A 22317-nucleotide genomic window follows, 5' to 3' on the forward strand; every position below is an offset into this window, starting at 1 on the left:
ACCCCCTTTTCTACAAACAAGTCCAGGAACATTTAGTTCCTGGTAATAAAGTTCCTGTGGCCCAGGTGGTTTGCATCTCCCCGCAACTCAAAGTTCTTGATAATTTATGCAAATGACAATGATGATGTATCAGTGGGAGGTCTTGTGTTACTTTGTTACTCATTACTGACACCCTATGGCTGTTAAGCATCATTGCAGTTCCAAAATAATTCAGTGAACTCGAAAAAAATATTTTGGTGCATCTTAGTTGAATTAGAATACATATTCCAGAAACGTCTGTGACTATGTCAGGAATGAAATCGGGCATCAGCCGCAGCGTGCTTCCTTTTTAAATGCTCGTTTATCACTGTTGTGCTGCTAAAAGGAGGTTTACATCGTAGGACGTAATTTTGTGAAATGCCCCCATGGTCGAGTCCAAGTTGAGGTCGCACGCATTGCTCCGTATGCGGCAGGCACAAGTCAAGATAGCACGGTAGAAAATAAGACAAAGTCGCCGCCTGAGGTTTGACTTGACCAAACCAAATTTGTCTTTCTCCAGACGTCAGTGAAAACGGTCTCCGTTCTGTGAAAGAGGAGCCAGACTTGACTCACATCAAAAAGGAGGAGGAGGGGGAGCAGATCAACAAGTCACCAGTGAACGTTCTCCCTATAAAGACTGACGATGAAAACAAGGATGAGAGTGAGGACAAGAGAGGGGCGGAGCCTACAAGCAGCAGATCAAGTCATCACGTGACAACAGAAGGTGATGAAGACCACTGGGGGCCATCACAAGCACATAATGAGGACACATTATCAGACGCTCATGAGCATGATGATACTAATGATGATGATGATGATGATGGGCAAGCCAAAGGTGAAAGGGCATGTCACACTGACTCATTCACTTCAAAGCTGTCTTTAAAAGGGCACAGAAAAACACACAGTGGTGAAAAACCTTTTTCCTGCTCAGTTTGTGGCAAAAGCTTCTCTCGAAAGTTTTATTTAACAATCCACACAAGAACGCACAGTGGAGAAAAACCTTTTTCTTGCTCAGTTTGTGGCAAAAGCTTCTCTTTTAAGTCAAATTTAACAAGTCACACAAGAATACATAGTGGCGAAAAACCCTTTTTCCTGCTCAGTTTGTGGAAAATGCTTCTCTCAAAAGGCAAATTTAATAGAGCACGCAAGAACACACACTGGAGAAAAACCTTTTACTTGCTCAGTTTGTGGTAAAAGCTTCTCTCAAAATTCAAGTTTAAAAATCCACACAAGAAAGCACAGTGGAGAAAAACCTTTTTCCTGCTCAGTTTGTGGTAGACGCTTCTCTGAAAAGTCAAATTTAACTTGTCACACAAGAACACACACTGGAGAAAACCCTTTTTCTTGCTCAGTTTGTGGTAAAAGCTTCTCTCAAAATTCAAGTTTAACAATCCACACAAGAATGCACAGTGGAGAAAAACCTTTTTCCTGCTCAGTTTGTGGAAGACGCTTCTCTGTAAAGTCAAATTTAACTTGTCACACAAGAACACACACTGGAGAAAAACCTTTTTCTTGCTCGGTTTGTGGCAAGAGTTTCTCACAAAATTCCCATTTAACAATCCACACAACAACACACACTGGAGAAAACCCTTTTTCCTGCTCAGTTTGTGGCAAAAGCTTCTCTGGAAAGTCTAATTTAAGAAAACACACAGCAACACATAGTGGAGAAAAACCTTTTTCTTGCTCAGTTTGTGGCAAAAGCTTCTCTTTTAAGTGAAATTTAACAAGTCACACAAGAATACATAGTGGAGAAAAACCTTTTTCTTGCTCAGTTTGTGGAAAATGCTTCTCTCAAAAGGCAAATTTAACAGAACACGCAAGAACACACACTGGAGAAAAACCTTTTACTTGCTCAGTTTGTGGTAAAAGCTTCTCTCAAAATTCAAGTTTAACAATCCACACAAGAACGCACAGTGGAGAAAAACCTTTTTCCTGCTCAGTTTGTGGTAGACGCTTCTCTGAAAAGTCAAATTTAACTTGTCACACAAGAACACACACTGGAGAAAACCCTTTTTCTTGCTCAGTTTGTGGTCAAAGCTTCTCTAAAAATTCAAGTTTAAGAAGACACACAAGAACGCACAGTGGAGAAAAACCTTTTACCTGCTCAGTTTGTGGACGCTTCTCTGTAAAGTCAAATTTAACTTGTCACACAAGAACACACACTGGAGAAAAACCTTTTTCTTGCTCAGTTTGTGGCAAGAGTTTCTCCCAAAATTATCATTTAACAATCCACACAACAACACACACTGGAGAAAACCCTTTTTCCTGCTCAGTTTGTGGCAAAAGCTTCTCTGGAAAGTCTAATTTAAGAAAACACACAGCAACACATAGTGAAGAAAAACCTTTTTCTTGCTCAGTTTGTGGCAAAATCTTCTCTTTTAAGTCAACTTTAACAAGTCACACAAGAATACATAGTGGAGAAAACCCTTTTTCTTGCTCAGTTTGTGGAAAATGCTTCTCTCAAAAGTCAAATTTAACAGAACACGCAAGAACACACACTGGAGAAAAACCTTTTACTTGCTCAGTTTGTGGTAAAATCTTCTCTCAAAATTCAAGTTTAACAATCCACACAAGAACGCACAGTGGAGAAAAACCTTTTTCCTGCTCAGTTTGTGGTAGACGCTTCTCTGAAAAGTCAAATTTAACTTGTCACACAAGAACACACAGTGGAGAAAACCCTTTTTCTTGCTCAGTTTGTGGTAAAAGCTTCTCTAAAAATTCAAGTTTAACAATCCACACAAGAACGCACAGTGGAGAAAAACCTTTTTCCTGCTCAGTTTGTGGAAGACGCTTCTCTGTAAAGTCAAATTTAACTTGTCACACAAGAACACACACTGGAGAAAAACCTTTTTCTTGCTCAGTTTGTGGCAAAGGCTTCTCTGTAAGGTCAAGTTTACGATGCCACACAAGAACACACAATGGAGACAAGCCATTCAGTGGCAGCGTTTGTTCTAAAAAATTTGACACGAAACCGGAAGCTGAGAGACACGATTGTGCTGGCGAGAATTGATGCGATCCGTGAAGCTTAAAAAAAGACAAAAAAAACTGAAGGAACTGACTCTTTGTGGTAAGATGTAAATTTTGATTTTGAATAAAATATGAAAAATTTAATTTTTCAAAGCTCTTTTATTGACTTAAAGCCAATGTGATCAGTGCCAGAAGAACCATTGTGTCTGAGTGATGATGATCGTTTTTTTTGTTTTCATATCAAACATTATAAATGAAATTAATTTCCTTTGCCTAGAACAACATTTGTTAACATTATGCTTTTCAGTTGTCTTTTTAATCGTACTTAATGGAAAAGGTGTGAGAAGAAACTGTGCTTATGAAATCATTGCCTTCCACAATCATCAATAAAATCACGTGTTCCACTTGCTCAACTGGCCTTCATTACGTTGTGTGAAAAGGTGAAAAACAGATCTCGAAGTTGGAACTAAAAAAAGAACCAGAAAGAGAAACGCAAATAGTCTCAGTTTCTCTTCAAGGTTTTGGTATGTCAGGAGTTGGCAATCTGATGGCAACTGAAGTCAGCGCTGGTTTTCTCGTTGTGTTTGGCTGGCTCGTATATGTATGGTCCATTGAACAAAACTCAAACTCTTCAAATATCCCCTCACATAAATTTAATATTTCTCTTTCTGAATAAATATCTGACTTGCTAAAACCTCTTTCTAGGTTGAGCTCTATCAAGTGTTTGGGGTGAATTGCTAAGCAGAATCTCACTTCGGAAAAAATATAATTTTGTAAAATATACCAAATATTTTTGTTCATGCTCTATTATATTTTTTATACTTTGGATTGCTTATATAATGAAATCGGGAAATATTAAAATGTAAAATTGGCAACGGCATACAGACTTAATGCAATTAATAAATATAGAAACATTTTATAAATATTGAACTAATTGAGAAGAGTCCTTGAAATAAATATTGAATTATAAAAAATACTTACATATTAAATTAATTCAATAACCCGACCCTGGATGAGCGGCAGAAAATGGCTGGATGGATGGAATAATTTAAATTGCATACATATTCAAATGAACAAATATGTTAAGAAATATTCAAGTGTGAAATAAAAAGGTTAAAATTAATATTGATATAATTTCACATTAAAATAATTGAAAAAATATTGTAGTATTACATAAGCAAGCTTAAATATACATTGAAATGAATTAAAAAAAAAGTTGTGTATTTTTAAATGGCCTAATATAGATATGGGAAGTAATTCTCTTTATGAAACTATGAAGGGACTGGAGCTCACAGAAGTGACCAGTCTTGGTTCTGAAGTTCCGATGTAACCAGATACTGCCCTGAGAGAAAATAGGCCTGAGCATTGTTTATGGTGGGGGCAATTCTCTCGCCAGGTCAGTGACCTTCCAGGGTATGGAAGTAATTTAAGGTGGTCACGAGTAGACTGGTCGTATCAACGGGGAGACGCATCTGCTCTCCCTCTGGGGGACTTTTGGAGGGAAATCCCGAAGACTAGCGTGATGGGAATGCATATGCAACAAGGGAAAATTAGATATTCATGTCCTATTTGGGCATTCCCTATAAGAAGGGAATGTCTGAGAGGGGGCTCGCACGTTTTTGGGGAGACTTCTTTTGACATCAGCATGTGACGAGAATAAAATCTTTCTTCTTTCTTTTGTTCTTTTCCATCACCAATCCAGCCTTGCTCGGTCGGCTGCCTCTCCTGAAGGCAGCAAGGACCCACACTTCAAAGACAAAATATACTACATATTGAAAGAAAAATAATACTCAAATATTGAAATAAGTATAGAATTGAAAGAATAAACAACAAAGAAATAAATACCTCCTGGAAAATATCATTATTTTCAACATTTGTCAAAGCACAAAATTTCGATCAGATTGAGTTCTTTCTTGCACATTCTTAAACAATCATAATTTTTTTACTTTTACTTTTTAAGTTACTTCAGTGCATTTCACACCTGAGCCTTCAGGGAATTCCTACTTCGTCCTACTTGAATGAATCCACATCAAAATATCATCATTTATGACACCACGGCTGGACAAATAATATCCAGAAACACACTTACGCACCATTGAGTGAGTGTTGGACGATATAGCTTCTCTTGAAAGGTCCGACTTGAAAATGTCCTTGCAAGTGGATCTGAAATTAAATCCACGCTTTTCCCTCCTTCGGCCATTGTGGTTTAAAAAAAGAAAGAATATAGTGTATTAGTCACGGTCAATTGTAAGCATGGACAACTCACTCTTTGCCCAGCAGGATGTGCTAACATGCACTCGCAACAGCCCGTTGATGACAAGAGCTGATGGTCGTGAGTGATACTTTGTCCATTTAATGAGCGTATCGCCTGACAAGGCGCTTTGTTTGTTTCGGAAAAAAATTGCGACTTTAAAGTGCGCCTTATGACTGCGAAAATACGGTCATTTTAGTTGTCCAACTTGTAAAATGGAAAAGAAAATTATGCACATAAAGCATGAACGTGTTGAGCAGAAGGAAGAAAAAAAGTGTCAGGTTTCGCCGTTCGGCGAAGAGGTGGGTGGACCCAAAGAGCGAGGAAGCAGGAGAAGGGTAAACTAAGGGAGTTTATTAAATAAATCTAACGAGGACAAACAACGGGGCGTGGACAAACAAACGTGGCAGGATGAAAAATAACAAGGACGCAACCAAAACGTGACTAACAGAAAAGGAAGACGAGGAACATAAGCCGGGGGCAAAACGCTGAGGGGCGTGACGGGAACGAGGACGTGAACAAGAGCATGAACTTGACAGGAACAACCGTGGTCGTGGAAGTCCGGAAAGTGCGGCAGGAATTGCATAGGGCAGGCGTAGCAGGGGCAATGTTCCGACACTGAGTTGTTGGGATGAGGTGTTTATATAGTCCAGTCATTAGGAGTGCGGATGGGCATCAGGTGTGTGAGCTGACGGGGAACAGGTGCGTGGTTGGTGAGGGCGAGGTGCTGAGGGGAAACGCCCCTACTCAGCAGATCAAAACAAAAACAAAGTGCACATGGCAGGGAGGTGACAAAAACAATAACAAAAGCGCATGCAGACGAAAACAATGACAAAACCCCGGTCATGCCCGACGCGGATCATGACAAGAGGTAATTTACCCGTTCTCGCTTGCAAGTGCCACTCGTCCAGTTCTCTCTGTGGGTGGGGTGTGCTCTTGCTGCGGGGTCACTGGGTGATGAGCTGTCCAAGCCGAGCCACTTTCTGGAATGTGCCATCCTCTGGTCCTGTGCCATTCCTGTCGCCCAGAGCTCAACCAGCGCAGGGGGCGCCACCGTTACCCACTCCCAACGCACTCTTGACACCAACCCGCTGGTACCCCATTCCATGACAGGGGGCCGCGGCGCATATGTGGTGCTCTCCTCCATTCCACTGGCTGAACTGAAACATCTGAGGGCAGCTCTGAAACCTGGTTCTCCATCCTCCCGCGGTGGGTATGCCCTGTTCCTGATCCAACCTCCACCCATTCACCAATTGACCCAGTACCTTGTACACTGTACATATGATCGCACACATGATTTGGTTTCTCAAAATGCATTCATCCAAATTTAGTCAGGAGTTCATCTTGCATTAGGATTATATATGTGTTATGTCTACCGGCGTTGCCTCGCATGCGTGCCTTGTCCCTGAGCAGCAGAAATGGTATGAATTGTTTACTTTCGCTGAGCCACAAATCACATTGACTATTGATGCGCGTCTTCATACTAAAGATCTAGGCCCCATGGTAAAGCGGTGTGTCGAGGCGGTTGGCTGGGTTCAGACGTCTATTACGAATGTTGAATACTCTGCGTCACTAACAGGGTATCATACTTCAGCACCCACTACAAATTCTTCGGTTTTGGGAACGTGACTAAATTTCAAAATTTCACGAAGCGGGTCACTCGGGAGAGGTAGTTCTGTGTGCGTCTCTGCCGGAGGGGTTGTGGACACGGGGCCCGACTGATTTTGGGCTCTGCTCCACAGCTCCCTCAATTGTTTTATTGTCTCTACACCCTCGCCCAGTTGACAGAATCAGAGTTGGCACAGCCTGGAGGTGGAGGGAGGCATTCGGGAGACAATAGGAGGTGAAGACTGCAGCGGTCTTGGAGCTGTCTACATCTTGGAGAGCACCTATTCTTCCCGTAAAAAATGGTTTAATTTGGTATCTGCGTAATTCTAGGTTTGGGATTTTTATTTATCATAAATGGTTACTATTTCATTTGGTTTGCTTTAAAGATTTGCCAAAAAACTGTAAAAATTGGAGCGTTAGCTCAGGGCTTAATTTATAATCTCGAGACAGTTAGATATTTGAACTCAGTGAACTAAATTTTCTTTAATTCATGTCGGGGGGCTCGCCTTACAGCGAGGAGGAGGTGGACCCAAAAGGCGAGGAGGCCAAGAGGTGGGTAACGTGAAGGGAATTTATTAAATGAAACAAACAACGTGGCAGGGTGCTAGGTATCAAGGGCAACCAAAACGTGACTAACAGAAAAGGAGGACGAGGAACAGAAGCCGGGGCAAAACGCTGAGGGACGTAACGGGAACGGGAACGAGGACGTGAACAAGAGCATGAGCTTGACAGGAACAAACGTGGTCGTGGAAGTCCGGAAAGTGTGGCAATGACCCGACGCTCAGTAGTTGGTCTGGGAAGCTTAAATAGTCCGAGTAATCAGGGGAGCAGATGGGAATCAGGTGCGTGATGGTTGACAGGGAACAGGTGCGTGGCTGGTGAGGATGAGACGGCTGAGAGGGAAACGCCCCTACACAGCTGACAAAACAATAACAGAAAAGCACATGGCACGAAGGAGGGAAGAAAATAACAACAAACACACTGACATGCCCGACACGGGTCATGACAGTACCCCCCCCTCAAGGGACGGATTCCAGACGTCCCAAATAAAGCCAAAAGAAAAAAAACAACAACCCAAAGAACAAAGTCCAAAAACGAGGGTGGGCGGAAGGGGTCGGGAGGTGGGACCACCACCCGTGTTCGGGACCGGTCTGGCGGGTGTCCGGGAGGCCAGACCAGCAAGTCCTTTCGCGGCCCTTCAGGAGGGCGTGCGGGCGGCCAGACCAGCACGTCCCATTGTGGCCATTCAGGCGGACGTCCGGGGCGACCCGAACGCCAAAAGGAGTCCGCCGACGGGGCTGAGACGAGAGGCGGCGGCGCAACGCTGGGTGCAGCAGAGGACGGGGCTTGGGCCGGCGTTGAGGTGGGCGCAACCGAGGCAGTAACTTGGAGCGACGGTAGGACGTTGGACACCGCCGCCGAGACGGAGACGAGACACGGTGGATCGCCGGACGCCGCCGGAGCAGGGACGAGACGCGGCGGTGGGTCGTTGACCGCCGTCGAGGCAGGCACTTGGGGCGGCGGCTGGTTGTCGAACCCCGCCGAGACAGGAACGTGGAGCGGCGGCTGGTTGTCGAACCCCGCCGAGACAGGAACGTGGAGCGGCGGCTGGTCGTTGAGCACCGCCGAGACAGGAACGTGGAGCGGCGGCTGGTCGTCGGACGCCGCCGAGACGGGGACGAGACGCGGTGGATCGCCGGACGCCGCCGGAGCAGGGACGAGACGCGGCGGTAGGTCGTCGAGCGCCGTCGAGGCAGGTACTTGGAGCGGCGGCTGGTCGTCGAACCCCGCCCAGACAGGAACGTGGAGCGGCGGCTGGTCGTCGAACCCCGCCGAGACGGGAACGTGGAGCGGCGGCTGGTCGTCGAGCCCCGCCGAGACAGGAACGTGGAGCGGCGACTGGTCGTCGAGCCCCGCCGAGACAGGAACGTGGAGCGGCGACTGGTCGTCGAGCCCCGCCGAGACAGGAACGTGGAGCGGCGGTTGGTCGTCGTCCACCGCCGAGGCAGGAACCGGGAGCAGTGGCGGATCATCGGACGTCGCCGAGACAGAGGCGGGAGGCGGCGACGGTTCATCAGACGTCGCCGAGGCAGAGACGAAGGGCGGCGGCGCGTCGTCGACGACCGCCGAGACAGAGGCGGGAAACGACGGCGGTCCTTTGGACGCCGTCGCGAACGTGACTTGGGACGGCAGGGAATTGTTAACCGCCGTCGAGGCAGGAACTTGCGACGGGTGCAGGACGAGCGCCGTCGGATCAAAGACCTGAGGCGGCTGCGGGACGTGCTCTGCCAGAACAAGGACTTGGGACGGGCGCAGGACGTGCTCCGCCGGGACATGAGCTTGAGGCGGACGCAGGACGTGCTACGCCGGGACGTGAACTTGGGACGGATGCAGGTAGTGCTACGCCGGGACGTGAACTTGGGACGGATGCAGGGAGTGCTCCGCCTGAACGTGGACTTGACCTTGAGACGGACGCAGGACGTGCTCCGCCGGGACGTGAACTTGGGATGGATGCAGGGAGTGCTCCGCCTGAACGTGGACTTGACCTTGAGACGGACGCAGGACGTGCTCCGCCGGGACGTGAACTTGGGACGGATGCAGGGAGTGCTCCGCCTGAACGTGGACTTGACCTTGAGACGGACGCAGGACGTGCTCCGCCGGGACGTGAACTTGGGACGGATGCAGGGTGTGCTCCGCCTGAACGTGGACTTGACCTTGAGACGGACGCAGGACGTGCTCCGCCGGGACGTGAACTTGGGACGGATGCAGGGAGTGCTCCGCCTGAACGTGGACTTGACCTTGAGACGGACGCAGGACGTGCTCCGCCGGGACATGAGCTTGAGGCGGACGCAGGACGTGCTCCGCCGGGACGTGAACTTGGGACGGACGGAGGGAGTGCTCCGCCTGAACATGGACTTGAGGCGGGCGCAGGACGTGCTCCGCCGGGACATGAGCTTGAGGCGGACGCAGGACGTGCTCCGCCGGGACGTGAACTTGGAACGGACGCACAGCGTGCTCCGCTGGATCGGGAACTGGGAGCGGATGCAAGACGTGCTCCGCCGGAACGTGGACCTGGGGCGCTGGCAAGGCGCCGGAACGGGGCTCAGCAGCTGGCGAGGAGCCGGGACGGGACTCAGCAGCTGGCGAGGAGCCGGGACGGGACTCAGCAGCTGGCGAGGAGCCGGGACGGGACTCAGCAGCTGGCGAGGAGCCGGGACGGGACTCAGCAGCTGGCGAGGAGCCGGGACGGGACTCAGCAGCTGGCGAGGAGCCGGGACGGGGCTCAGCAGCAGGCGAGGAGCCGGGACGGGGCTCAGCAGCTGGCGAGGAGCCGGGACGGGGCTTAGCAGCTGGCGAGGAGCCGGGACGGGGCTTCGCAGCTAGGGAGGTGCCGGGACGGGGCTCAGCAGCTGACGGTGAGCCGGAGTGGGACTCTGGAGGTTGCAGCTGGTGAGGGACCGGCACTGGAAGCTGCAGCCGACGAGGGAGCGGCGTGGGTTGCTGCAGCTGACGTGGAAGCGGCGTGGGTTGCTGCAGCTGACGTGGAAGCGGCGTGGATTGCTGCAGCTGACGTGGAAGCGGCGTGGATTGCTGCAGCTGACGTGGAGGCACCGTGGGTTGCTGCAGCTGACGTGGAGGCGGCATGGTCTGCGCAGCTGGCGTGGAGGCGGCATGGGTTGCTGCAGCTGGCGTGGAGGCGACGTGGGTTGCTGCAGCTGGCGTGGAGGCGGCGTGGGTTGCTGCAGCTGACGTGGAGGCGACGTGGGTTGCTGCAGCTGACGTGGAGGCGACATGGGTTGCTGCAGCTGACGTGGAGGCGACATGGGTTGCTGCAGCTGACGTGGAGGCGACATGGGTTGCTGCAGCTGACGTGGAGGCGACATGGGTTTCTGCAGCTGACGTGGAGGCGACATGGGTTGCTGCAGCTGACGTGGAGGCGACTGCGGGCCGGGCGCAGCATTCGGACCGGGCGCAGCCGAGACGGGGGACCTGATCCCCATCAGCCTTCTTCATGTCGACCAGCTGGGCTTGAAGTGAGGAGACCTGCTTCTCCGCGTTCCTCTTGCCCTCTTCTGCCTCAGCCAGCATCTTCCGCAGAGCGTTCCGCTCGTCCTCCTGCTGCCGCAAGCGAGTGGAGAGGCTCAGCTTTTGGCGAGTCTCCTCTTGGAGCATCTCCTGTGCATCCTGCAGCTGCGACTCCACTGAAGACAGGTCTTGGCTGACTTTGATGTTTCTGCCCTCGGCTTCAGTCAGCAGACTGTTGACATTGTCCAGCTCCGACTGCATCTTGGCCAACTTGTCAGCCATCTCCCGCCTCTGCTGTTCGCTCTCTCCAAACTTGACCTGCAGCTCTTGCTGTGCTGCAGTTGAGTCTAAAGTGTCCTCCAACTCAGTCTTGAGAGCTTCCAGCTCCTCTCCAAGGTCTCTGCGCGCCTCATCTGCCTTGTTGCGCGCCTGTCTCTCCGATTCCAGATCCTCCTGCAGCTCCGAGATCTGAGCTTCCAGTTCCTGGTTCCTCTTCTGGGCGAGGTTCTCCTCCTCCCTCTTTGCCAGTACAGCCAGCATCTCCTCCTCCTTCTGGGCCAAGTGAGCTTCCATTTTAGCAAAGTGGGCCTGAAGTTCAGAAATCTGGTCACTGATTGAGTCCGGGTTGCGCTGGGCGTCTGAAAGATGGTAGATATACTCGAGATCGTCCTTTTGATCCGAGTCGATGATCAGATGGGGTGGAATGACGGGTAAACCGTCGATGACGTAATCTGGAGACGAGGGGAGTGTAGCAGACGTGGCGCTGAGCTGATCGGCAGGTTGAGGGAGGTTGTCCGTGTGGCGGTGTCCATGACGCCGCCGCGAGCCCCTCGCTGGGTCCTTCTTTCTGGGTCGGGTCATTCTGTCGGGGGCTCGCCTTACGGCGAGGAGGAGGTGGACCCAAAAGGCAAGGAGGCCGAGAGGTGGGTAACGTGAAGGGAATTTATAAAATGAAACAAACAAGGACAAACAACGTGGCAGGGTGCTAGGTATCAAGGGCAACCAAAACGTGACTAACAGAAAAGGAGGACGAGGAACAGAAGCCGGGGCAAAACGCTGAGGGACGTAACGGGAACGAGGACGTGAACAAGAGCATGAGCTTGACAGGAACAAACGTGGTCGTGGAAGTCCGGAAAGTGTGGCAATGACCCGACGCTGAGTAGTTGGTCTGGGAAGCTTAAATAGTCCGAGTAATCAGGGGAGCAGATGGGAATCAGGTGCGTGATGGTTGACAGGGAACAGGTGCGTGGCTGGTGAGGACGAGATGGCTGAGAGGGAAACGCCCCTACACAGCTGACAAAACAATAACAGAAAAGCACATGGCACGAAGGAGGGAAGAAAATAACAACACACTGACATGCCCGACACGGGTCATGACAATTCAGGAATAATTTGCCCATCTTGCAAAGCCAAATTCTAACATTGTGCCATATTAGCTGGATATCATTCGGACATTAATGCGAACCAACACTTCTGGATTGTGGTGATTATCGGCACAACGAAATGTATACGTTGTAAAATTGTTTCTGGGGGCAATGCCTGTGAGGATGCCACTGTCTAGATTATATACAAAGAAAGCTTTTACAACAGTCTGGGAATTGAAATAGATATAGATATAAAATTTGGTGGGTCTACGTTAATTACAATATCTTATTCAAGTGCCTGATACAAGCTTCACAAACAAGTTTAAAAAGGTGATTGAGTGCAATTAATGGTTACCAGACGAACAAGTGTGACTGCACATAGACGAGAATGCAAGTCAGTAAATAAAGACACACAAGCTTGCAGCATTACGTTACCTGCGTGACTTCTTAAGATAGAAGACAGAACATTACATGGTACCAGGTCGCGGGTCAAGAAAAGGACTGACGCGAGATGGACTCCGTAAGGCCACCAGAAGCGCTAAAAATGATGGGAAATCTGGACGCGAGTTGGCGGGCTTTCAAGCAACAATTCCTGCTCTACCTTGCCGACGTGGGAGTCGGAAACAGAGCGGACGAAAGAAAAATAGCCCTTTTGCGAACCAATGCCGGAGGCCATCGAGGTATTCAATGAACCCGAAGATAAAGACAAGTTTGAAAAGGTCCTGTGGATTTAATTAATAATAATAATAATAATAATATTCCCTTTATTAGTCCCACAATGGGGAAATTCGAGATTCGAACCCAGGCCTCCTGGGGAGACTGGGTCCTGAACGCGGCGCCTTGTAGATACACTTGCAAAGACATTTTCAAGTCGGACCTTTCAAGAGAAGCTATATCGTCCAACACTCACTCAGTGGTGCGTAAGTGTGTTTCTGGATATTATTTGTCCAGCCGTGGTGTCATAAATGATGGTATTTTGATGTGGATTCATTCAAGTAGGACTTCACTGAAGGCACCTTAAATTACTTCCATACCCTGGAAGGTCACTGACCTGGCGAGAGAATTGCCCCCACCATAAACAATGCTCAGGCCTATTTTCTCTCAGGGCAGTATCTGGTTACATCGGAACTTCAGAACCAAGACTGGTCACTTCTGTGAGCTCCAGTCCCTTCATAGTTTCATAAAGAGAATTACATCCCATATCTAAATTAGGCCATTTAAAAATACACAACTTTTTTTTTTATTTATTTCAATGTATATTTAAGCTTGCTTATGTAATAATACAATATTTATTCAATTGTTTTAGTATGTAAAATTATCAACAATTTGAACCTTTTTATTTCACACTTGAATATTTCTGAACATATTTGTTCTTTTGAAAATGTGTGCAATTTAAATTATTCCATCCATCCAGCCATTTTCTGCCGCTCATCCAGGGTCGGGTTATTGAATTATTTTTTTAGTATTTTTTATAATTCAATATTTATTTCAAGATCAGGACTCTTCTCAATTAGTTCATTATTTATAAAATGTTTCTATATTTGTTAATTTAATTAAGTCTGTAGGTGGTTTCCAATTTTACATTTTAAGATTTTCCTATTTCACTATATAAATAATCCAATGTATAAAAAATATAATACAGCATGAAAAAAAATATTTGGTATATTTGACAAAATGATAGTTTTTTCCAAAGTGAGATTCTGCTTAGCAACAAACCCCAAACACTTGATAGAGCTCAACCCATTAAGTGTATTTTGCAGAAATTTATTCAGAAAGCATAATATTAAATGTGAGGGGATATTTGAAGAGTTTGAGTTATGTTCAATGGACCATACATATACGAGCCAGCCTAACACAGCGAGAAAACCAGCGCTGACTCCAGTCGCCATCAAGTTGCCAACTCCTGACATACCAAAACCTTTGAGAGAAACTGAGACTATTTGCGTTTCTCTTTCTGGTTCTTTTTAGAGTTCAACTTCTAGTTCAGTTTTTCACCTTTTCACAGTGTAATGAAGGCCAGTTGAGCAAGTGGAACAAGTGATTTTATTGATGACTGTGGAAGGCACCGATTTCATAAGCACCGTTTCTTCTCACACCTTTTCCATTAAGTACGATTAAAAAGACAACTGAAAAGCATAACGTTAACAAATGTTGTTCTAGGCAAAGGCAATTAATTTCATTTATAATGTTTGATATGAAAACAAAAAAAAACGATCATCATCACTCAGACACAATGGTTCTTCTGGCACTGATCACATTGGCATTAAGTCAATAAAAGAGCTTTGAAAAATTCAATTTTTCATATTTTATTCAAAATCAAAATTTACATCTTACCACAAAGAGTCAGTTCCTTCAGTTTTTTTTGTCTTTTTTTAAGCTTCAAGGATCGCAGCAATTCTCGCCAGCACAATCGTGTCTCTCAGCTTCCGGTTTCGTGGCAAATTTTTTAGAACAAACGCTGCAACTGAATGGCTTGTCTCCATTGTGTGTTCTTGTGTGGCTTCGTAAACTTGACCTCACAGAGAAGCCTTTGCCACAAACTGAGCAGGAAAAAGGGTTTTCTCCAGTGTGTGTTGTTGTGTGGATTGTTAAATGAGAATTTTGGGAGAAACTCTTGCCACAAACTGAGCAAGAAAAAGGTTTTTCTCCAGTGTGTGTTCTTGTGTGACAAGTTAAATTTGACTTTACAGAGAAGCGTCTTCCACAAACTGAGCAGGAAAAAGGTTTTTCTCCACTGTGCGTTCTTGTGTGGATTGTTAAACTTGAATTTTTAGAGAAGCTTTTACCACAAACTGAGCAAGAAAAAGGGTTTTCTCCAGTGTGTGTTCTTGTGTGACAAGTTAAATTTGACTTTTCAGAGAAGCGTCTACCACAAACTGAGCAGGAAAAAGGTTTTTCTCCACTGTGCGTTCTTGTGTGGATTGTTAAACTTGAATTTTGAGAGAAGCTTTTACCACAAACTGAGCAAGTAAAAGGTTTTTCTCCAGTGTGTGTTCTTGCGTGTTCTGTTAAATTTGCCTTTTGAGAGAAGCATTTTCCACAAACTGAGCAAGAAAAAGGGTTTTCTCCACTATGTATTCTTGTGTGACTTGTTAAATTTGACTTAAAAGAGAAGCTTTTGCCACAAACTGAGCAAGAAAAAGGTTTTTCTCCACTATGTGTTGCTGTGTGTTTTCTTAAATTAGACTTTCAAGAGAAGCTTTTGCCACAAACTGAGCAGGAAAAAGGGTTTTCTCCAGTGTGTGTTGTTGTGTGGATTGTTAAATGAGAATTTTGGGAGAAACTCTTGCCACAAACTGAGCAAGAAAAAGGTTTTTCTCCAGTGTGTGTTCTTGTGTGACAAGTTAAATTTGACTTTACAGAGAAGCGTCTTCCACAAACTGAGCAGGAAAAAGGTTTTTCTCCACTGTGCGTTCTTGTGTGGATTGTTAAACTTGAATTTTTAGAGAAGCTTTTACCACAAACTGAGCAAGAAAAAGGGTTTTCTCCAGTGTGTGTTCTTGTGTGACAAGTTAAATTTGACTTTTCAGAGAAGCGTCTACCACAAACTGAGCAGGAAAAAGTTTTTTCTCCACTGTGCGTTCTTGTGTGGATTGTTAAACTTGAATTTTGAGAGAAGCTTTTACCACAAACTGAGCAAGTAAAAGGTTTTTCTCCAGTGTGTGTTCTTGCGTGTTCTGTTAAATTTGCCTTTTGAGAGAAGCATTTTCCACAAACTGAGCAAGAAAAAGGGTTTTCTCCACTATGTATTCTTGTGTGACTTGTTAAATTTGACTTAAAAGAGAAGCTTTTGCCACAAACTGAGCAAGAAAAAGGTTTTTCTCCACTATGTGTTGCTGTGTGTTTTCTTAAATTAGACTTTCCAGAGAAGCTTTTGCCACAAACTGAGCAGGAAAAAGGGTTTTCTCCAGTGTGTGTTGTTGTGTGGATTGTTAAATGAGAATTTTGGGAGAAACTCTTGCCACAAACCGAGCAAGAAAAAGGTTTTTCTCCAGTGTGTGTTCTTGTGTGACAAGTTAAATTTGACTTTACAGAGAAGCGTCTTCCACAAACTGAGCAGGAAAATGGTTTTTCTCCACTGTGCATTCTTGTGTGGATTGTTAAACTTGAATTTTGAGAGAAACTTTTACCACAAACTGAGCAAGAAAAAGAGTTTTCTCCAGTGTGTGTTCTTGTGTGACAAGTTAAATTTGACTTTTCAGAGAAGCGTCTACCACAAACTGAGCAGGAAAAAGGTTTTTCTCCACTGTGCGTTCTTGTGTGGATTGTTAAACTTGAATTTTGAGAGAAGCTTTTACCACAAACTGAGCAAGTAAAAGGTTTTTCTCCAGTGTGTGTTCTTGCGTGCTCTGTTAAATTTGCCTTTTGAGAGAAGCATTTTCCACAAACTGAGCAAGAAAAAGGTTTTTCACCACTGTGTGTTTTTCTGTGCCCTTTTAAAGACAGCTTTGAAGTGAATGAGTCAGTGTGACATGCCCTTTCACCTTTGGCTTGCCCATCATCATCATCATCATTAGTATCATCATCGTCATGAGCGTCTGATAATGTGTCCTCATTATGTGCTTGTGATGGCCCCCAGTGGTCTTCATCACCTTCTGTTGTCACGTGATGACTTGAGCTGCTGCTTGTAGGCTCCGGCCCTCTGTTGTCCTCACTCTCATTCTTGTTTTCATCTTCAGTCTTTATAGGGAGAACGTTCACTGGTGACTTGTTGATCTCCTCCTCCTCCTCCTCCTCCTTTTTGATGTGAGTCAAGTCTGGCTCCTCTTTCACAGAACGGAGACCGTTTTCACTGACGTCTGGAGAAAGACAAATTTGGTTTGGTCAAGTCAAACCTCAGGCGGCGACTTTGTCTTATTTTCTACCGTGCTATCTTGACTTGTGCCTGCCGCATACGGAGCAATGCGTGCGACCTCAACTTGGACCCGACCATGGGGGCATTTCACAAAATTACGTCCTACAATGTAAACCTCCCTTTAGCAGCACAACAGTGATAAACGAGCATTTAAAAAGGAAGCACGTTGCGGCTGATGCCCGATTTCATTCCTGACATAGTCACAGACGTTTCTGGAATATGTATTCTAATTCAACTAATATACACCAAAATATTTTTTTAGAGTTCACTGAATTATTTTGGAACTGCAATGATGCTTAACAGCCATAGGGTGTCAGTAATGAGTAACAAAGTAACACAAAAATTATTGTCTTTTGCATACATTATCAGGAACTATGAGTTGCAGTCGAGATGCAAACCACCTGGGCCACAGGAACTTTATTACCAGGAACTAAATGTTCCTGGACTTGTTGGTAGAAAAGGGGGTTGTGGCGTACTCCCTTTTTAAGCCCATTGTAAGCCAAAGATGCAGATGCATTCCAATGTGCATTCTTGTGTGGATTGTTAAACTTGAATTTTGAGAGAAGCTTTTACCACAAACTGAGCAAGAAAAGGGGTTTTCTTGCCCATTATCATCATCATTGTCATGAGCGTCTGATAATGTGTCCTCACTGTGTGCTTGTGATGGCCCCCAGTGGTCTTCATCACCTTCTGTTGTCACGTGATGACTTGAGCTGCTGCTTGTAGGCTGCGCCCCTCTGTTGTCCTCACTCACATCCTTGTTTTCAACTTCAGTCTTAAAAGGGACAATGTTCACTGGTGACTTGTTGATCTCCTCCTCCTCCTCCTCCTCCTTTTTGATGTGACTCAAGTCTGGCTCCTCTTTCACAAAACGGAGATCGTTTTCACTGACCTCTGTCGGGCACAATAAGACACACACATTTAATTTGGTCAAGTCAAAGGTCAGGCGGCGACTTTGTCTTATATTGTTTCTACCGTGCTACCTTGACTTGTGCCTGCCGCACACGGATTAATGCGTGCGACCCCGATTTGGACCGGACCATGGGTGCATTTCACAAAATTACATTCTACGATGTAAACCTCCCTTTCCTAGCAGCACAACAGTGATAAACGAGCATTTAAAAAGGAAGCATGTTGCGGCTGATGCCCGATTTAATTCCTGAATTAGTCACAGACGTTTCTGGAAGCGAGCTGAAGTAAGCACACACAGGCTATTGTGTGGGTGTGATGGAACACCTGTTGTGGGACCCCAACATATTGATGCAGACCACTGGGGGCCATCGCAACATAATGTCATTGATAGAATAGGAATCCTTCAAGTGAAATATGTTTACAAGTATTTCATTTTGCATTTAGAGATAGTTTCATCGTGGGTACTTTTTGCTTCCATTCTAATCTGTATGCCTAAAAGAATTAAAGGGGCCCTGGTAGGGCTGGGCGATGTGACCTCAAAACCATATCGCGATTAATTGAGCAATTTTACCTCGATAACGATAAATGCACGATAAATTCCCCGTGGACTAAAATCTAAATAAATGCAGGAAATGCGTACTGACTGTTTTTTTTATTGACCAACTGGTACACATTACTTTCAATGAAAAATAAATGTCCAAAAATCCTTTGTATAAACATTCGAAATAGCTTGCTTTGCATGACTTGAACAATGTCACAAAGAAAAAGGGTACCTCTTGCAAAATCTTTTTCTGCAAATAGATTGCGCCAAGATTCTTTCATGTTGTAAATAATGGCAAATAAAAAAATGCTAAAGAAAATGTCAATGCAAGACAAATAAACAAGTGTGCATGTGCCCTCTCGAGTACTCTGGTGCGCGGTCGCCACTTGTCGTCTATGTAATGCACAGTTAGGCTCAATCAGGGATCCATGTTGCGACCCGACCACAAGTCGGATGTAGATGCAAAATGCTTGACATGTCTAAGCTTCCGGCCCAATGTTGTCCATATCGGGAAATATGGCTTCCATGGAGCGTTTAAATCCTGTGCGCGCCACTGTAACTAGAGGAGCTTTATCTTAAGCTATATGCTAGGCTATCGCGTCCACTTCTGAGACGTTCTCTCGTATGGTGTCGCCTCCGTTATGGGCTGTTGTCACTTGTCGAACCTTGCTTCTCACTTTGAACTTTCAGCACAGCATGGTTGTGTTGTGGGTGGTGAAAAAGCTTCTGGATGTGATTCGCCAGCTTCGACAGCGACGTCTGTTTTCTTTCTCGATCAGGCGGGTGGAGTCACGTGACTAGAGGCGCTGTAGCGGTTTTAAAGGGGCATGAACATTGCCGCAGACAGAAAAGGCTTTTCTTTTTTTTTTTAAACACTGAATTTACCGACATGGGCAAAATGATTTCGGTCATAGTAATAAATTCCGGTAACGGTAAATTTTCGGTTTATCGCCCAGCCCTAGGCCCTGGCATCATAGTCGCTATTTATTGCATGATTTATGTTTGTGTTTTGTTTGTTTTTTTTTCCCAAACTGACATTTCGCCTGCTAGTACGTTCCAACATTCCCCTTTTTTTTTTTATAAAATTTTTGTTTCTAAATAAATTTTAAAACAAAATTACGTGTGAAGAATCAAAATCCCTACACATAAATTAAGCAACAATACTTTCGCTCTGACTTTCATGTTGACATATTTGAATAATGAATGTATATTTTAAAGTTATCCAATATGTATTAAAATTAGACTAAGATACGCCATAATATTATAAGAGTTCCCTGAATTATTTTGTAACTGCAATGATGCTTAACAGCCAAAGGGTGTCAGTAATGAGTAACAAAGTAACACAAGACATCCCACTGATACATCATCATTGTCATTTGGATAAATTACCAGGAACTACGAGTTGTGGGGGAGATGCAAACCACCTGGGCCACAGGAACTTTATTACCAGGAACTAAATGTTCCTGGACTTGTTGGTAGAAAAGGGGGTTGTGACATTCTCCCTTTTTCAGCCCATAGTAAGCCAAAGATGCAGATGCATTCCTTGCAGCATGCGCTTGATCACTGATGAGATCCGTGCAACCCTGGATGGATGCATTCAATGTATTTTAAATGTTTTGATGGGGTGAAACTACGCACACGTGCACAAAACAGTGCAGGGCCACCCGAGGTTCATTGACTCTCATACGACCAAGCCAGTACAAAGTTCATAAATAAAAAAAGACCGATACGTACTTGACTTTAAAAAAAAACAAAAAACGTAATATTTTGTGTTGTATCCACTAAAATTGATCAACCGCCATTGATGTTTTCGCCGCAGTGTGCACATTTTGTAGAGTCAGGCAGAATTCCTTCCGGAAGGAATTGCTTGAACAAGATATAAAAACCAGAAATTTGAAAATGTAAAATAATCAGTTCAAATTTTATACTGGGAAAACATGGAGTTCACCCCCCACTATTGGTTATTCTTTGGCATTTATTTTCTGCACTGATTTTATTTGGCATAAACAAATGTTTAGAAAACCGACAAGTAAAAGGCAATATTTAAAAATAAAACGGCAATAACCTTGAACGCATTTCCCCAAACAACTTAATGTTGTGATGCATGCAATGTCGTTCTTTACAACGCAAATGAGAGTAAGACGTGTACAAACCTGCTTTGAGTGGCACAACACGAGGCTGGTTGCAAACTTCGTCCAGCAGTTGAAGATGTTGCTCGTTCTCTTCTTTTATTCCAGAAAGTTCATCTTTGTACTTGGGTGTCGTTCTTTCACTCATTTTCAAATGATAACTACAAAAAATCCGCACTTGATCTCTGCTTGGCGATGAGTCATGTGCCTCTTTTTGTTAGCGGCTAGCTAGCTAACAAGCTAAGCAAACTACGCCGAAAAGCATCAACGCGCGAAGATGAGGTTATCGGGACACAAAGACTTAATGAATTATGTCGTAGTCCTTTAGAGTAGCACTGGACATCCTTTGATAAAATTACAGTCAGTTCCACACTAAATCAGAAGAATTTAGCGGTGGTTGTTTTTATTTCGGTGTGGACGGGTCGGTGGATGTGGTCGAGGCCCTTCGGAAGCTGCGCGCTTTCTGATGACGTCATGGTTTAAGCGCGTATTTTTCAAATATATTTCTTTGCCTCTGTGTTTGTTTTTACCCCTGGCTGTTCTATTTTAATATATATTTTATATAATGTTTTAAATCGGTTGATAAAAAAATTAACAAAATAACTAAATTAACGCCACATTGGCGAGTCAGCTCCTACGTCACTTCCGCCTATGCCCCGAGAAGCCGCTGCTGGAACAGCACTGGGACGTTTACGTTTCTCCTACCGAACTTGCAACAATGCTGTGGTTCTCTCGGGCTGCAAGATTGTATGAATATAATGTCTGCATTTACTAGCAGTGCTTCTCAATTATTTCACGCCCGCCCCTACCAAGAAGAAAAAGATTTGCTCCCCCCCACCACCAATTTGTTTCTGTCTTTGTGTAGTGATGTTAGATTGTCAATAAAATATCCCTTAACTTACCTAAATTGAAAATAAATATATTTTGAGAACTATTATTGTGAGGATCTCGAAACTCAGTACTCTGTTGTGCAAATATTGATGAGATGCTAAATATATACTCATACGGTTTTTGTAAAAAACGTTATTAACATCAGCAAACCAAACACAGTTATTAATGCCAAAATCCATGCGATGCATCTCATTTGCTAAAGTACTTAGCACCTGCCATGTCACTCAGGATTTCTTCACGCTTGGAAATCTGATAATGTTCTCTTATCATGTTTTCATTCAGATCTTTGGGGTCGAGGCAAACACGTAACTCTGGGAAGTTCCTCTTTTTAACACACGTGATGGAATTTACCCAGTCGCAGGGTTCTTCCACTTTCTCTGACTCCGATCCGTGTCATTCTGCTCAGTTCCTTTTTTAATCTCTCTTTGAGAGGGTCTGGAACTCTTCTCGGGGCATGTACTACAGGTTTAGCATCTTCCTTGAGCTGTATTTTGTAAGTGTAAGGTAGCGTCCCTTGTCCTTTGAAGACAGAAAAGTATTTGTTCACTATACTCTTACTACCTTCACTCTGCAACACTTTGTTGTTCTTATTGACATCCTTGCTGTTGATTTGGTAAATTATTTTTACCAATCCAAGATCTTCAGATGTCCTGTCTCCAAGGATTGACTCCAGTCCACTTGGCACAATTTTGAACGTTAACTTGTGTTGCCTTCCCTTTGCTGTCACTTTTAGCCTATTGGCTGATTGTTGTAAG

The 22317-nt window shown here is 45.1% G+C and overlaps 1 protein-coding gene and 1 pseudogene across 1 annotated transcript; one reads left to right on the forward strand and one right to left on the reverse strand.

Moving 5' to 3' along the window:
- The first annotated feature begins 404 nt into the window (after positions 1-404).
- Positions 405-8229, forward strand: LOC148342380 (uncharacterized; annotated as a pseudogene).
- Positions 8230-10224: 1995 nt separating this feature from the next.
- LOC148342381 (uncharacterized) lies at positions 10225-21097 on the reverse strand. Its single transcript, XM_088288163.1, has 4 exons — positions 20696-21097; positions 17777-17983; positions 16798-17033; positions 10225-10254 (listed from the first exon to the last, which is right to left on the reverse strand). Exons 1-4 carry the CDS (start codon positions 20817-20819, stop codon positions 10225-10227), a joined length of 597 nt encoding a protein of 198 aa, XP_088144289.1. The 5' UTR covers positions 20820-21097.
- Positions 21098-22317: the final 1220 nt, after the last annotated feature.

Source organism: Idiotropiscis lumnitzeri, chromosome 2 (assembly GCF_059441095.1).
Source record: "Idiotropiscis lumnitzeri isolate Australia: NSW breed Sydney's pygmy pipehorse chromosome 2, RoL_Ilum_1.0, whole genome shotgun sequence".
In the NCBI taxonomy this organism is placed as follows: domain Eukaryota; kingdom Metazoa; phylum Chordata; class Actinopteri; order Syngnathiformes; family Syngnathidae; genus Idiotropiscis; species Idiotropiscis lumnitzeri.